The sequence below is a fragment of the Pipistrellus hanaki genome (genome assembly GCF_964339955.1).
Source record: "Pipistrellus hanaki genome assembly, contig: scaffold_41, whole genome shotgun sequence".
In the NCBI taxonomy this organism is placed as follows: domain Eukaryota; kingdom Metazoa; phylum Chordata; class Mammalia; order Chiroptera; family Vespertilionidae; genus Pipistrellus; species Pipistrellus hanaki.
The window spans coordinates 724,852-738,397 of NW_028182292.1; the positions used below are offsets into that span (position 1 = coordinate 724,852).

The following is a 13,546-nucleotide window of genomic DNA, read 5'->3' on the forward strand; positions in this document are numbered from 1 at the left end:
AGAGACAGGCGTGGTGTCCTGGCTGCCACCGGGGTTGCCGGGGGAGTCGAGAAGCAAGGGGGTCTCCCAGCCTGGGCTGTATGTGAAGCGCGTGGTGGATGTGTGTGGCTTCGGAGGGCACATGCAGCCCTGGGGCTGGGGGCCTGGGAGGCAGGGAGGGGGCCCTCCCACCGGAGCTGGAGCATCCGAGGGGGAAGCGGGAGGGCAGGTGCGATGCTGGGGAGACGCCCGGGGTAGCTGGGCTGGAGGACCCAGGACGGGGAGGTGGGCAGCTCGGTATCCTTGCCAGGGAGCACGCAGGTGATGTCTGCTGTGTGCATGCCAGACACTGTGTGTGTCACTGAGGTAGGCATGGAGTCCCTATTTTATTTACTCATTTTAAAAAATATATTTTTATTGATTTTAGAGAGGGAAACATCCATGAGGACCATTGATTGGCTGCCTACTGCACGCCTCCTACTGGCGATAAAGCCTGCAACAGGCGTTGTCCTGACCGGGAATCTGGCCGCCTCTGGCGCATGGGACAAGGTTCAACCAACTGAGCCACAGGGCCAGGGCCACAATCCCTACTTTAAAGAGGAAATTTGGGACCCCAAAATATGTAGAAATGACAGGAACCCCAATCGTGGTGACCCCAGCAGCTGAGGAAGCGCTTTGATTCGAGTCTGCAAGTGGCACTAGGCTCAGACACCGAGGCAGCTCTTACCCACGGGGGCGTGTGTGTGTTTGTGTATGAGTGTGAGTGTGTGAGTATGTATGAGTGTGTGTGTCTGTGTGTGTTTGAGTGTGTGTGTATGAGTGTGTATGTGTGTGTCTGTGTGAGTGTGTGTGTTTGAGTGTGTGTGTGTGTATGAGTGTGTGAGTATGTATGAGTGTGTCTGTGTGAGTTTGAGTGTGTGTGTGTGTGTGTGTGTGCGCGCGCGCGCGCAGCTCTGGCAGGAGAGGCCACAAAAGACCCCACAGTTAGCTCCCGCTTGGATGGGCGTGTCCCGCAGGGCCAGCTGGAGTGGGCGGGGCATGGGAGCTGCTGAAACCTCAAGAGCAGCCGGACAGCGGAACTTGAACCAGCTCCTCCGTGGGGGGTGCTGGAGAGGCTGCGGCCACTGGGGAGATGCTCGGAAACACTTCTGCAGAGTTTGGGTCTAGGCTCGGAGGTCTGGGGGCCGGACCCGATAACCCCGAGAAGGACCCGAATGGGTCTCATTTCCGCTCTCTACTCCGGGCGTAGTACCAACGTGGGCCACCTGGGGCGCCGGCGCACGCGGCCGCTCTGGCCCGCCGGCGCTCTATGGTCAGCAGGGTCGCGGGCGCGGAGGACCGTGTGCGGCGGTGCGGCTGGGACGCCAGCCAGTCTAACCCCGACCCCGCGCGGCCCAGTCCAGAGGCCATGCAGCCGGGTGACCCTTGACCAGACCAGACCAGACACGGAGCCGTTTTGCCCGTCCCGCTCCAGGCCCGGCCTTGAACTCGGCCCCGGCCATGCGTGGGAAGCTGCTGCCGCTGGCCGGCCTCTACCTGGTGCAGGGCCTGCCCTACGGGTTGCAGACCGGCCTGCTGCCCGTGCTGCTGCGAGCGGGCGGCCTCTCCCTGACTCGCGTGGGACTGACCAAGGTGCTGTATGCGCCCTGGCTGTTCAAGCTGGTGTGGGCTCCGCTGGTGGGCACGCGGGGCTCTCCCAGGGCCTGGCTGACGCTCAGCACGGCTGCTCTGGGCCTGGTGTGCGGGCTGCTGGCAGCTCTGCATCCGGCTGAAGGCGGCCAGGCGGAGCTTCCTGTTGCCGTGGCTGGGCTGCTGCTATTGCTGAACCTGGGTGCAGCTGTGCAGGACGTTGCCCTCGACACACTGGCCATGCAGCTCCTGGAACCGGCGGAGCTGGGGCCTGGCAACACCGTGCAGGTGGTTGCCTACAAGCTGGGGTCGGTGCTGGCGGGCGGCGGACTGCTGGCCCTGGTGCCCACCCTCTCCTGGCCCCAGCTGTTTCTGCTCCTCGCTGCCACCTACTGGCTGGCTGCTGCCCTGGCTTGGGCCACACCAGCCCTGCAACAATTGCCCCCTCCTCGGCCCTCAGAACTCCCCCCACACACCCTGCACCTTCTGCAGGACTTGCTAGCTGTGCCGGGGACCCTGTGGACCGCTGGCTTTGTCCTCACTTACAAGCTGGGTGAGTGAGGGCTTGAGTCAGCCAATCGCAGGGGTGGGGACCTCCAGGTGGGTCCCCAGGAACCCTGGAACCACTTGCAGGGCCATCCTCTTCCTGGGGTACGCCTTGGCAGTGGGGCTTTATGTTGTGCCACTGAGCTCCAGCCACACTCCCTGGGTCCTGCTGACCCTGAGCTTGCCAATGCCTTTCCACCGCCTCGGCACCAGAGGCAGGTAGCGGCAGGCGGGGGAGCGTGGCCAAGGCCCCAGGGGACACGGGAGGCGGTTGCACACAGACTCATGTTCTCCCCACAGGCGAGCAGGGCGCCAGCAGCCTGTTCCCACTCCTCTTGCTGGACCGCGGCCTCTCTGCCCCGGAGCTGGGGCTGTGGAACAGTGTGGGCGCCGTGGCCTGCTCCATTGCTGGCTCGTCCCTGGGTGGGGCCCTGCTGTCCGGACGCTGGTGAGCCTTCCTCAGCATGTCCCACTCACCTACTCACCCCTGGTCTCCCCAAACTCCTGACCTGCCCAGTCTCCTCACCCCAGGAAGCTGCCGCCCCTGCTGAGGTCAGTACTTCAGTTCCGTCTCGGGGGCCTTGCCTGCCAGACCACTCTGCTCTTCTGCCTGGACACCCCGTGGGCCAGGCTGGACCCTGGCACAGTCCTGAGAGGTGAGGGCCTGGGCATTAGGCATGGGGGGAGAACACTGCATCCTGGGCTCTGCTGACCTTGGTCTTCCCAGGGGCCGTCTTGCTGAGCCTGTGCCTGCAGCACTTCTTGGGGGGCCTGGTCACAACCGCCACCTTCACTCTGATGATGTGCTGCAGCCAGCTGGCACACAGTGCCTTGCAGGTGAGGGGTCATGGCTGGGACACCGAGGGGATGCAGGGCTGAGGGCCAAGCCAGTCCTAACCTGTCTCCCTCATCTCCCTCCTTCCCTCCCTCCCCACCAGGCCACACACTACAGCCTCCTGGCCACACTGGAGCTGCTGGGGAAGCTGCTGATGGGCACACTGGCTGGAGCCCTGGCCGACAGCCTGGGCCTGCACCTCTGTTTCTCCCTCTTCCTTGCTCTCTCAGCCATACCCATTCTGTACCTGAGCCTGGCACCCAGAGCCCTGGCCTGAGCTGGGTGTTAAGACTAGTCAGTAAAGCCAAGTGTGACCGGCCTGCTTGTGTCTGTCTGGGTTGTGTGGTGCCCAAGGCTGCCCCTACGTGTGCCCCACCGAAAAGGAGGGTGTCGCAACAATTACAGCATCTTTTGTATTTTGGGGCCTCCTTGTGCCCACATTCCGGGCAGCAGGCTTTGCCCAAGATGGTCAGTCACTGTCCCAGACAGTGACAGCCCCTCGTCTTGGGTCCTGCACCTGCCACTCCATGTGCCTGTTCACGTGTCTGACATGGCCTGCCTGTGGCCAGGGGTCAGCGGCCCAACAGGATCTCCTCGGTGGCCAGCTTGATCAGGGCGTGGAAGCTCAAGTGCAGATACTTCCTCCAGAAGCGTCGGTCCCGTCCGTACACCTGGGCTGGAAAGCAGGGGCTTCCTGTGGTGGAATGGGGTACACGGTCCTGAGGACTGTCCACTGGCCAGCCCCCAGCCCACCAGGCGGGGCCAAGCTGCCCAGGCCCTCACCGATGCCATGGAAGATGCGGGCCACAGCCCTGCCCGAGAACTGCTGCTCCGGCCACAAGGACAGGAAGTGGCGGACGTCCCTGCGGACCTGGTCCTCCCAGTCCTGGAGCTGAGGCAGGGGCGTCAGCACAACCTGAGCTTCCAGACCACAAGCTCCACGCAGGGGCAGGGAGGGAGGCGTGCACACGACGTTGGGCTGCCCGGCCTTGCCCCAGGCCTGGGAGTGACCGGCACTCACCTCGGCCTGTCCCGGCTCCGGGCCCTGTGCTTCCTTCTCAGCCACTGGACCCCCTTCCTCCAGGTAGTGGGTGAGCAGGGCCTTGAGCCTGGAGCTGCGGTCATCGTCCGGCTGCTCCAAGCAGGGCCCGCAGCTGGGGAAGGCTACGCTGGGGGGGGATGAGCTTGTCAGAGCCACCCCTGGGGCAGGGGTTGGGAGCCTCCCTCTGCCCACCCGCCCCTGCACCTGTGAAAGGCCTGGAACATAAGGCGCAGGTGGGCCAGGGCCTCCCGCTCTCTGGCCTGCACTCGGTCGTGAAGGAAGCCACAGATCTGGTCCTTTTCCTGGGCGGTCAGGTCCCCAGGGCTGTGCAGGTAGAAGGCCAGCTCGCTGAACTCCACCAGCACCCCTGTGCCCCGAGGCACACCTGCCAAAGAGCGTGTCAGGTGGGCAGGTTGGTGGGCAGGTGGCATGCAGGGCCAGGGGTGGGGGCGCACCTTTCCTGGGCTCCGGGTCCCACTGCAGTTGGCGGAGGGCCTTCCGCACGGGGGCCAGCTCCCAGCCCATGGAGTCGACCAGCTCCAGCATGTCAAACTCCACAGTGCCACTTCCCCCACCTGTGTTCTCAGGCAGCTGCCTGGCCAAGCATGCAGCCAGGGGGACACACCTATGCCAGGGGAAGGGGAGAGTGAGTGGTAGCCCAAGTCCTCGGTCCCTGTCACCATCCTGGGATAGGACGTGTGTGCACCTGTGGGCCAGGGCCTGGAGCTGGGTGGGGCCCCCAGGGCATCGCACGCAGCAGCGAGTGTAGGTGGGTGCCAGCAGCTCCAGCCAGCGCCGTGGGTGCAGCTCCAAGTAGCACAGCAGAGTCTCAATGACTGGGGGAAGAGCAGGGCTCAGAAGACATGGCCTGTGAGATGCCCCTCCACACCTGCCCCAGGTCCTCACCCTCCTCAGGCAGGTCCAGAGCCTGCACTGTCGGCTGCACTGGGAGTGCCCGCTTGTGGCCTGGGCACCGGGCTGTTTGCTCACAGCTCTCGCCTCCCTCCTGCTCGGACAGCCCTCGGGCGCAGGCGCAGGCCGGGAAGGCCCGCTGCACCAGCTTCTTCACCGCGAGGAAGTCGATGGCGTTGGCATGCACGTGTCTGCGCAGCTCCCGAAGGTCCTCGCCCTGCACAGGAAGGCTGTGAGCGCGTGGCCATGGCTCGGGAGGGTGGGGGAGTTCGAGCTGGTGGGCACCAACCTGGGGCTGCAGGAAGAGGTGGCAGTGTGCGGGCTGCCCATCACGCCCAGCCCGGCCCACGGCCTGAATGTAGCTCTCAAAACTCGGGGGCAGCCCCAGGTGCAGAACAGCCCGCACATCTGGCCGGTCCAAGCCCATCCCAAAGGCCACTGTGGCCACCACCACCCGCAGCCGGCCCCCCATGAAGGCCCGCTGCACCCGCCGCCGCTCCCGGCTGCACATGCCAGCGTGGTAGGCTTCAGCCACAGCCTCCGGGGCCCGGCCTACAGGAAAGACAGATGGTCGGTGGGCTGTATGCATGGGAAGGTCTGAGGCCCAGCCCGGCCCCGCCTCACCTCCAGGCCCCGGAGCCCTGGTCCCAGGCAAACAGGTGCGCAGCAGAGCGGAGACACGCTCGGTGTCCTCGCGCCTGTTGCAGTAGACGATGACGGAGTCCAGGGTGCGGAAGCGGTCACCCTGCAGCAGAGTCACCAGGGCCTGGCGAGGGACAGTGGTCAGTGTGGGCGGCCGGGAGGCGAGGCCTCTCCCTGTGTGTGCACACCTACCTGGTCGGGGTCCCTGTCTATGGACACAGACAGGTGCAGGTTGGCAGGGACGGTGACCGGTCCCCTGAGGACGGCCTCCTTGGCTATGCCCAGATGCTCGGCCACATCGAGGGTGGTGCTGCGTGTGGCCGTGGCCGTGAGGCCCAGGAAGCAGCGCACACCCAGGCACTCCCGCAGCACCTGTGCAGAGTGGGGTGGTGAGGATGCCCACTGGCACCCCCACCCCACCTACTCACCTGCATTCAGGACAAGGCTCACCTTGCAGACACGGAGATAGCAGGGTCTGAAGTTGTGGGACCACTGAGAGAGGCAGTGGGCTTCGTCTACACAGACAAAGGCCACTGGGGGCAGCTGAGTGAGGCAGGCAGGGCTCCCGGTCCCAGCTCCAACCAACGCCTCGGGCGACAGCATCAGCACGTGGACCTGGCCTGCCCGAGCCTGTGAACAGCAAGGTCAGGACCACTGCCCTGGGCCCTGCCTGTGGCCCCCGAGGGTCTTGCTCTGGGAGGCCCCTCACCTTCTGCAGGGCTGAGTCCCGCTGCTTCCTTGTCATGCCTGAGTGTACGCAAGCCGCCTTCAGGCCTCGGGGCAGGCCAGACACCTGCAGACACAGCAGCCTGTTGGAAGGCCATACAGAGCCCCCCCCCCCCCCCCCCCCTTCAAGTCGTTCAACTCAATAACAACTGCTGTATCCACCCCAAGTCTTATGAGGAGGAAACACCCCGACCCTGGAACTAAGAGTTGAGAGCTGCCGCCGGGCCTGGGCTCAGGCACTGGGAACAGACAGGCCTCATGGGGACGTCTCCTTTTAGGGGAGGATCTGGCCAGCCCTGTCCCTGCTGCCCTTAGGCCACTTCCCGGCTGAGGGCTGTGGACAGAGGGGGGGACCGAGAACTGTCGGGGCCCCCACGGCTCCAGGGCGCTGGTGGGGTAAGCAGCAGTAGCCCAAAGGGACAGCAGAGCCTGGGGTGCCGGTGCTCGCCCTCCACCCACACCGGAGGGCCCGGTGCACACACCTGGTCGTCCATGAGGGACAGAAGAGGAGAGATGACCAGCGTGAGACAGGGGCTTCGCCGGGCGTAGAGCAGCGCAGGGAGCTGGTAGCACAGGGACTTGCCAGCGCCGGTGGGCAGCACCAGCAGAGTAGACATGCCTGACGGGAGCCATGTCAGCAGAGCTGCTCTGCGGCCTGGCCTCGGCCCCGTCACTCCCCACGGCCGCCATGCTCACCAGACAGGATCCGCATAACCGCGTGCTCCTGCCCAGGGCGGAAGGCTCGGTGCCCCAGCTGCTCCAGGGCCTGCAGCACCTCAACCGGCGTCTCTGTGGACACAGGTGTCGGGTCAGCATGGCCGAGGCGCCCCCACCTTTGGGTAAAGGTCCTAGGCTGGTTGGCTTCTGCTCACCTGCCACCTGCCCCAAGGGACCTGGCAGGTAGAGTGGCGGCACAGCTGGGGATGGGCAGGGTGCCTCCGTGGGCACTAGCAACTCAGACCCAGCAGGACCCGTATCCTCCTCGCCTGCGGGGGTGGACAGGAGAGGATGTTGTGGGAACTCCAGACTGGCCTGGCGTCTTCCTAGCAGGAAGGCGACTTCCACTCACCAAGGAGCTGGCCGCAGGCAGTATGTGTCCTCTGAGTCACTGCCTCCAACGTGGGCAACGTGGGCATGTCCTCTTCATCCTCACCATCCTCTTTCTCCGGAACCCGGGTAGGTTTTGGGCCTGGGGCACGGAGTAAAGAGGGCTTTTTGCTTCAGTCAGACCCCAAAGAGCACAATGCCCTCTCCAAGCAGTGTTGGCCCAACACACGACACAGAAAGCTCACCTGGTTTGGGGCACTGGGATGCCCAGTGGCCGAGCTGCCCACACCGGAAGCAAGAATCCTTGACTGGGGCCCGTGGCTGCCCACCTCCGAAACATTCCGCCTTCTTCCTCCATTTCTGTTTCCACGCCTGGGGGAGGGCGCGCACGATGGAGGGTCAGAGGGTCACAGGGGGAGAGGCGGGAGGGGGGAGGGAAGTGCCTGCCACCACCTCACCTGCCTTCGGAGGAGTCTGCCCCGCAGGGCCGGGCCCCGGACGTAGCGCTTCTGCTTTAGGTTGAGCCGAACGTAATTGCCCCGGTCCCGCACAGCTGGCCTAGCAGGGACACACAGGCGTGTCTTCCCCATGGCGTCCCCACCTTGGCCTGACTCCAGGGGATCTGCTGGGAGGCTGAACGGTGTTACCTGGGGGCTGAGGGGCCGGGGAGGGGCTGCGCCGGCATGGGCTCCCCTGGACAGTCTTCTCTTGCATGCAGTGCAGCCCCAGCTCCCTCCGGCGGGGAGCCTTCTTGGCTGCTGTGCTGCTGGGCCTGTGTAGCAGTCCCGTTTGGCTCCCCACTCTGTCTCCGCTTCTTGCCTTGGCTGCTGCCCAGGAGGGGGCTCCTTGCACTGACCCCAGGTACCTTCAGAGCTGGAGCCTCTGAGCCCAGAAAAGGTGCCTCAGGGCCCCCGCTGGGGCCAGGATCAGGGGGAACACCTGACGTCGGGGGCTGTGGCTCCTCTGTACCCAGGGCAGGAGGGCAGGCCTCGGGAGTCCCCAGAAAACCTTGGGTCTCATTGTGACACCTCTGTATCCAGCCAGGATCCAGGGAGCTCAGCCGCAGGCTCAGGGACTCCTGCAGCTGCTGGAGCCGGCCTGGTCTTGGCTGGGGCCGGGGGAGCTGGGGCAGCACCTCACTGGCTTCTTCAGGAGACAAGGGGGAAGCCCCTGCAGCTGGCAGCCCTGGGGAAGGCACCTCGGCTGGGGGTCTTTGCAGAGGCCGGGGTATTCGGCGCAGAGCTGGCCCGGCCTGGAAAGGGTAGGACAGACAAGCAGGCATTGGGCGGCCAAAGATCCTGCAACCTGCCCGAGTCCCCACCCAGCCCCTCAGTGTGACTGGGACGGGAAGGAAGCTGGGAGCAGGCCTTTCAGAAGCAGAGGCGCCTGTGGAGGGCGCAGTGTCTGCTCATCCCACCCCTGGGCGGAGGGCAGTGCTGGACCAAGGTGGACGGCTCTGTGGCCCCACGCTCACCTGCAGAGCATCCTTCAGGTTTGCCTTGAGCCTCTCCCCATAGTCGGGCACAGACCCGCGAGGGCTCGGCCCTGCAGCAGGAGGGAGACTCCGGGTTACAGCCCGATTCAGGTGGGATCCCCAGCAGCTGGGCTCAGGCACCTGCAGGAGGAGACAGTGGGGTCGGCAAGGCTGATGTGGGGGACAGAGGTGTCTCCAGGCCCAGTCCCTGTCCCTCTGACCCCTGAAGGGGGCGGACCCTCCACCCCGTCCAGCCCTTCCCCCAAATTCTGTGCCCCGCGGAGCTCCCGAAGGTCCTCGCCGCACAGAAAGCTACGCCGGGAAGCTCGGGAACGGGGGCTCCGGTACCTCCTCGGCCGCCTCCGGAAGCGCCTGCGCGTGGACGCGGGGTCCAGCGCCGCTGGCCGGACGCAAGGTCTCCTTCAGGGCGCGGTACTCCCGGTAGAGCGCTGGGGGCGGGTCCGGAGTTAGAGGTCAGGGCTCGGCGGTTCCCGTTCGTCTCCCTCACCCCCGTGCCTCCACCCGGTGACCCCGCCGCCCGGCGCTCACCGCGGGTTTCCTCCGGCGCCGCTTCCACGTCCTCCTGCGAAGGGAGCGCGTCAGCTGGGGCCGCCCCCCAGCCTCCCGCCCCGGGCAGCCTCCCGCCCCGGGCAGCCTCCCGCCATTGGCAGCCTCCCGCCTCGGGCAGCCCATACCTGCACCGGCCGCCGCCCGCGCTGCCGCCGGAACGCGCGTTCCCACGTCTGCAGCTGCGCCCGCACGTCCCGCAGCCGCTCCATGCGCGCCGGCCCCGCGCTCCGCTTCTCCCGCCTTGAGGACGCCGCCGGCCGACAGCCAATGGGGACTCGGCTCGGTCGGGGGCGGGGCGTTTTAGCCAACGCGAAGCTGGGGCAGCCAATCCCCGGGTTCCTGGAGCGACGGCCAATCGGGGGAGGCTACGTCATCGGGGCGCGCAGGGCGGGGCGCGGGGCGGAGCTGACGGCGGCGGGGGCTGCTGCGGGCCGGTGAGCACCACTCGGGTGGTGGGGCTGCGGGGCGGGAGGGGACGGCTCCGGCCCTGGGGCGCCGCGCCGGGAGGAGGAGGGGTCTGGGCGAGCACCGCCCCGGAGCCGGGAGGCGGTGCGGGGGCGCTTTCGGGAAACGCCGGGCACTGCGGGCCGGCGGAGGGGCGGCAGCCGCCGCACAGAGCTCCGCCCCCGGCGACCGCACGGGCTGCCTTCGTTTCCTCTCGTGACAGGTGCTAGCTGGTCTGCCCTTTCTCGGCGAGGTATGCATTGTCCTCACGAGATGTGTCCGCGGGCAGAGCGCGGTCGAGGCTTGGCGTCAGGGCTTCTCCGGAACCGCTGTCCTGAGGTCTTGGGTTCGGTGAGTTCTGGTCCCGGCCCGTCGCCCAGGATGCAGCCCCAGCCGGGGAGGCCTAGTCCTTGGTCCTCACGTCCTGCTTCCTGTGACCGGGAGGAAGCTTGGGGGACGAGGTGCTCTGATTCAGCAGCAGAGCTGGCCCGGTTTCCTGCGGCCGGAGGCATCTCTGTGCCTCTCTAGCTGGAATGCCCCTTTGGCAGCGGCCTCTCGCTATTGGAGCAGTTTCCTAGCCTGGAGCCTCCTGAATCGATGGGTTTGAACCTTGGCTTCTTGACTGGTTCTTCAGGGAGGAGGGAGATGTTCAGACCGCTGATAAGGCCCTCGGTGGGTGAGGGTTGCTTTCCAAGGGTTTCCACGTCTGGATATACAAGTTAGGACTAAGGGTCAGGTCGAGGGTTTGGGTTACTCAGGCCATCTGGGTTCTGTTTCCTGGGCCCCGGTCCTTTATACTTGCCCCGGTGTTTATTGAGCACAGTTGCTTCCAGCCCCTCTCTGCTGCTGTCCTCTCCTGGGTCATCCTCCACTAGCCTTGGAGGAGAACACGGGAGGGAACTGCGATGCAGCTTCCAGCCCCTCCTCCCCAGGGGGCTGGGCCGGGACTAGTTTATTTTTGAAAGAGGGTCTCTAATAAGCTGCTTTGTAATTTCAGAGGCCTGAAGTGGGGGTGGGGGTGGGGAGGCTGCTGGCAGCAGCTATCAAAAGCACACCAGGTGGGCGGGCCCTCTCTGGAGCACGTTATTGCCTGCTGCTTGGCGGCTTTGTTTTCTTGAACAAGCCCCCAGGCTTCTGGAGTGTGGGAACTAGGGAGCGGCTTTGTCCCCCTCTGCACTCTGCCTCTCCAATTGTTAGGCACCTAGCACTTACTCTTCAGAGCTGGGGTCCCACAGACTACAGACTGGCAGGCACCGTGCTGGGCTTTTCTGCTATTAGTGTGTGAAGGAGTCTGTGGCCGGGGGTAGCCTGGGGTCTGTCCTCCCCACTGAAGGTCCCTTCCCTGCAGGTGGCCTCCCGCCTGGCCCGGCGCCATGCACACGCTTGTGTTCCTGAGCACACGGCAGGTGCTCCAGTGTCAGCCCGCGGCCTGCCAGGCTCTGCCCCTGCTCCCACGCGAGCTCTTACCCCTGCTGTTCAAGGTGGCCTTCATGGACAAGAAGACCGTGGTGCTGCGAGAGCTGGTGCACACGTGGCCCTTCCCCCTGCTCAGCTTCCAGCAGCTGCTGCAGGAGTGCGCCCACTGCAGCCGGGCCCTGCTGCGGGAGCGGCCCAGCACAGAGAGTGTGCAGGCCGTGATCCGGGGGCTCACAGCCCGGCTCCACACCCCGGAGGCCGAGGCTGGCACACGGTCCTTTTGCAGGTACGGATGGGCTCACCCGAGGGTCCCCAGAGAGGTTTCAGGCTGGTGCTAAGAGCTCAGTGCAGATATAGGCGTGTTGCTTCTGTCCCAAGGTGGCTGGGATTGGGTGCGGGTCTCCCTCTTACCACCTGTCTCCGCCCACCTGTGCTCCCAGGAAGCACGCACTGCGGGTGCTGGACATGACGAGCCTCCTGGACGACGGTGTGGAGCGGGACCCCGGGACCATGAGCATGTGGGACTGCACGGCAGCCGTGGCCCGAACATGCGTGGCACAGCAGCAGGGTGGGACCGTGGAGCCCGGGCTGACCCCTGCTCCCGTGGAGGTGCGTGTGGACCTTCGGGTGAACCGGGCCTCCTATGCGTTCCTGCGGGAGGCCCTCCAAAGCAGCGCAGGCAGCCCGCTGCGGCTCTGCTGCCGGGACCTGCGGGCTGAGGACCTGCCCATGCGGAACATGGTGGCTCTGCTGCAGCTCCTGGATGCAGGCTGCCTGCGCCGTGTGGACCTGCGCTTCAACAACCTGGGCCTGCGCGGCCTGTCTGTCATCATCCCACACGTGGCCCACTTCCAGTGTTTGGCCAGCCTTCGGCTGCACTATGTACACGGGACTCACGGCAGCCCTCCGTGGATGGCGAGGAAAACTTCCGATACTTCCTGGCCCAGATGGGCCGCTTCACCTGTCTGCGGGAGCTCAGCATGGGCTCCTCTCTCCTCTCAGGGCGGCTGGACCAGCTGCTCAGGTCAGTGGGCCCTACTGTTCTGCCTCTCCCCTCCCCAGAACCCTTCCCTGCCCTGCCTGTTCGTGACCCTTGCTTTACCTGCAGCACTCTGCAGAGCCCCCTGGAGAGTCTGGAGTTGGCCTTCTGTGCTCTGCTGCCTGAGGATCTGTACTTCTGGCACACAGCCCCCACGCTGTCCACCTCAAGAAGCTGGACCTGAGTGGCAACGACCTGTCTGGCAGCCAGCTGGAGCCTTTCCAGGGGCTGCTGCAGGCGGCAGCGGCCACACTGCTGCACCTCGAGCTGACTGAATGCCAGCTTGCTGATACCCAGCTGCTGGCTACACTCCCTGTGTTGACCTGCTGTGCCAGCCTCGCTACCTCGGCCTCTATGGTAACCCGCTATCCATGGCAGGTCTCAAGGAGCTCCTGTGGGACTCGGTGGCACAGGCCGAGCTGCGCACCGTGGTGCATCCCTTCCCTGTGGACTGCTACGAGGGCCTGCCCTGGCCGCCACCTGCCTCTGTCCTACTGGAGGCTGCCATCAATGAGGAGAAATTTGCTCGTGTGGAGGCTGAGTTGCACCAGCTGCTGCTAGCTTCGGGCCGTGCCCACGTGGTCTGGACCACGGACATCTATGGTCGCCTGGCTGCAGACTACTTTAGTTTGTGATCTCAGGGCTACTGGGTGACAAACGGGCTGTGCCAGAGTCCAGGGCTGCTGGAGGCCCCTCCCCCTCCTGGGTAGGCACAGCCTTGGCTGAGACCCTGCTAGAGGCCTGGCACAAAGGCACTGGTGTCTGATTTTTGTGCCCCATGGGTGTACCCTGCGAAGTTCTGCCCTGCACTTGCTCCCCTGACTGTTCACCCGTCTCTGGGCCTGAGGTCTGGATTCCAGCCCTGCCCAGCCCTGCTTGGTTAGTTTGCACTTGGCTGCTTTCTGGGTCCTGGTCTTCAGAATGCTCTGAGCTGAGAGCGGGGGCTCCCTCAGGCCCTCCTCCAGGGCAGACTGCCCTCTGTTGAAGTTGGGACTGGCATGCCTGCAGGAGGTTGGTCCTCTGCACTCGGGCCTGTCATGATTTTCCCTGCCCTGGCACTCAGGAGATTGACTGTCGGCTGTGCTTTGGGACCAGACCGTGTTATTACGGTACAAATGTGCAGTGTGTTTGGAACTTAAATTTGTGGCTGTTTTTTCTGTCCTAACTGGTCAGCGAGTTGTCCCTGGCTCTGCTGCCACACCCAGTATGGCCCCTGTTACAGCTTCTTCCGGTCCGCTCTCCCTC

General features: G+C 65.1%; 3 protein-coding genes across 5 annotated transcripts; 2 read left to right on the forward strand and 1 right to left on the reverse strand.

Annotated features, from left to right (window-relative positions):
- On the forward strand, positions 1 to 3,308 carry MFSD3 (major facilitator superfamily domain containing 3). 3 transcript variants are annotated; one of them, XM_084907174.1, is made up of 6 exons: positions 1 to 1,611; positions 2,069 to 2,161; positions 2,455 to 2,602; positions 2,686 to 2,810; positions 2,882 to 2,991; positions 3,093 to 3,308. In XM_084907174.1, the coding sequence occupies exons 1-6, from the start codon at positions 1,194 to 1,196 to the stop codon at positions 3,264 to 3,266; spliced, it is 1,068 nt and encodes a 355-aa protein (XP_084763300.1). In that variant the 5' UTR covers positions 1 to 1,193; the 3' UTR covers positions 3,267 to 3,308. The 3 variants fall into 3 exon arrangements, with proteins under 3 accessions (XP_084763300.1, XP_084763299.1, XP_084763301.1); XM_084907173.1 differs by having other exon boundaries at positions 1 to 800; positions 894 to 2,161; XM_084907175.1 differs by having other exon boundaries at positions 1,289 to 1,611; positions 2,101 to 2,161.
- Positions 3,309 to 3,388: 80 nt separating this feature from the next.
- On the reverse strand, positions 3,389 to 9,642 carry RECQL4 (RecQ like helicase 4). Its single transcript, XM_084907135.1, has 22 exons — positions 9,528 to 9,642; positions 9,382 to 9,415; positions 9,181 to 9,281; positions 8,833 to 8,973; positions 8,006 to 8,610; positions 7,817 to 7,916; positions 7,604 to 7,730; positions 7,381 to 7,500; positions 7,184 to 7,297; positions 7,008 to 7,100; positions 6,794 to 6,930; positions 6,295 to 6,378; positions 6,036 to 6,215; positions 5,778 to 5,957; positions 5,233 to 5,709; positions 4,938 to 5,160; positions 4,738 to 4,867; positions 4,487 to 4,656; positions 4,236 to 4,416; positions 4,011 to 4,158; positions 3,773 to 3,881; positions 3,389 to 3,683 (listed from the first exon to the last, which is right to left on the reverse strand). Exons 1-22 carry the CDS (start codon positions 9,609 to 9,611, stop codon positions 3,562 to 3,564), a joined length of 3,660 nt encoding a protein of 1,219 aa, XP_084763261.1. The 5' UTR covers positions 9,612 to 9,642; the 3' UTR covers positions 3,389 to 3,561.
- LRRC14 (leucine rich repeat containing 14) lies at positions 9,610 to 13,435 on the forward strand (the record flags this gene model as incomplete). The annotated part of the gene is given in 6 exon segments (XM_084907153.1): positions 9,610 to 9,836; positions 11,195 to 11,548; positions 11,703 to 12,148; positions 12,151 to 12,432; positions 12,435 to 12,635; positions 12,638 to 13,435. Coding segments are annotated over 6 exon segments (1,809 nt in total). The 3' UTR covers positions 12,937 to 13,435.
- Between the last annotated feature and the right edge of the window lie 111 nt (positions 13,436 to 13,546).

Coding starts and splice junctions, on each gene's coding strand:
- MFSD3 (XM_084907173.1), top strand. CDS start 1,480: ATGCGTGGGAAGCTGCTGCCGCTGGCCGGCCTCTACCTGGTGCAGGGC. Junction 2,162..2,454: donor TGTCCTCACTTACAAGCTGG/GTGAGTGAGGGC, acceptor TTCTCCCCACAG/GCGAGCAGGGCGCCAGCAGC. Junction 2,992..3,092: donor TGGCACACAGTGCCTTGCAG/GTGAGGGGTCAT, acceptor CCTCCCCACCAG/GCCACACACTACAGCCTCCT.
- RECQL4 (XM_084907135.1), bottom strand. CDS start 9,611: ATGGAGCGGCTGCGGGACGTGCGGGCGCAGCTGCAGACGTGGGAACGC. Junction 9,416..9,527: donor GCGGGCGGCGGCCGGTGCAG/GTATGGGCTGCC, acceptor CTCCCTTCGCAG/GAGGACGTGGAAGCGGCGCC. Junction 7,917..8,005: donor CCCGGCCCCTCAGCCCCCAG/GTAACACCGTTC, acceptor TGTCCCTGCTAG/GCCAGCTGTGCGGGACCGGG.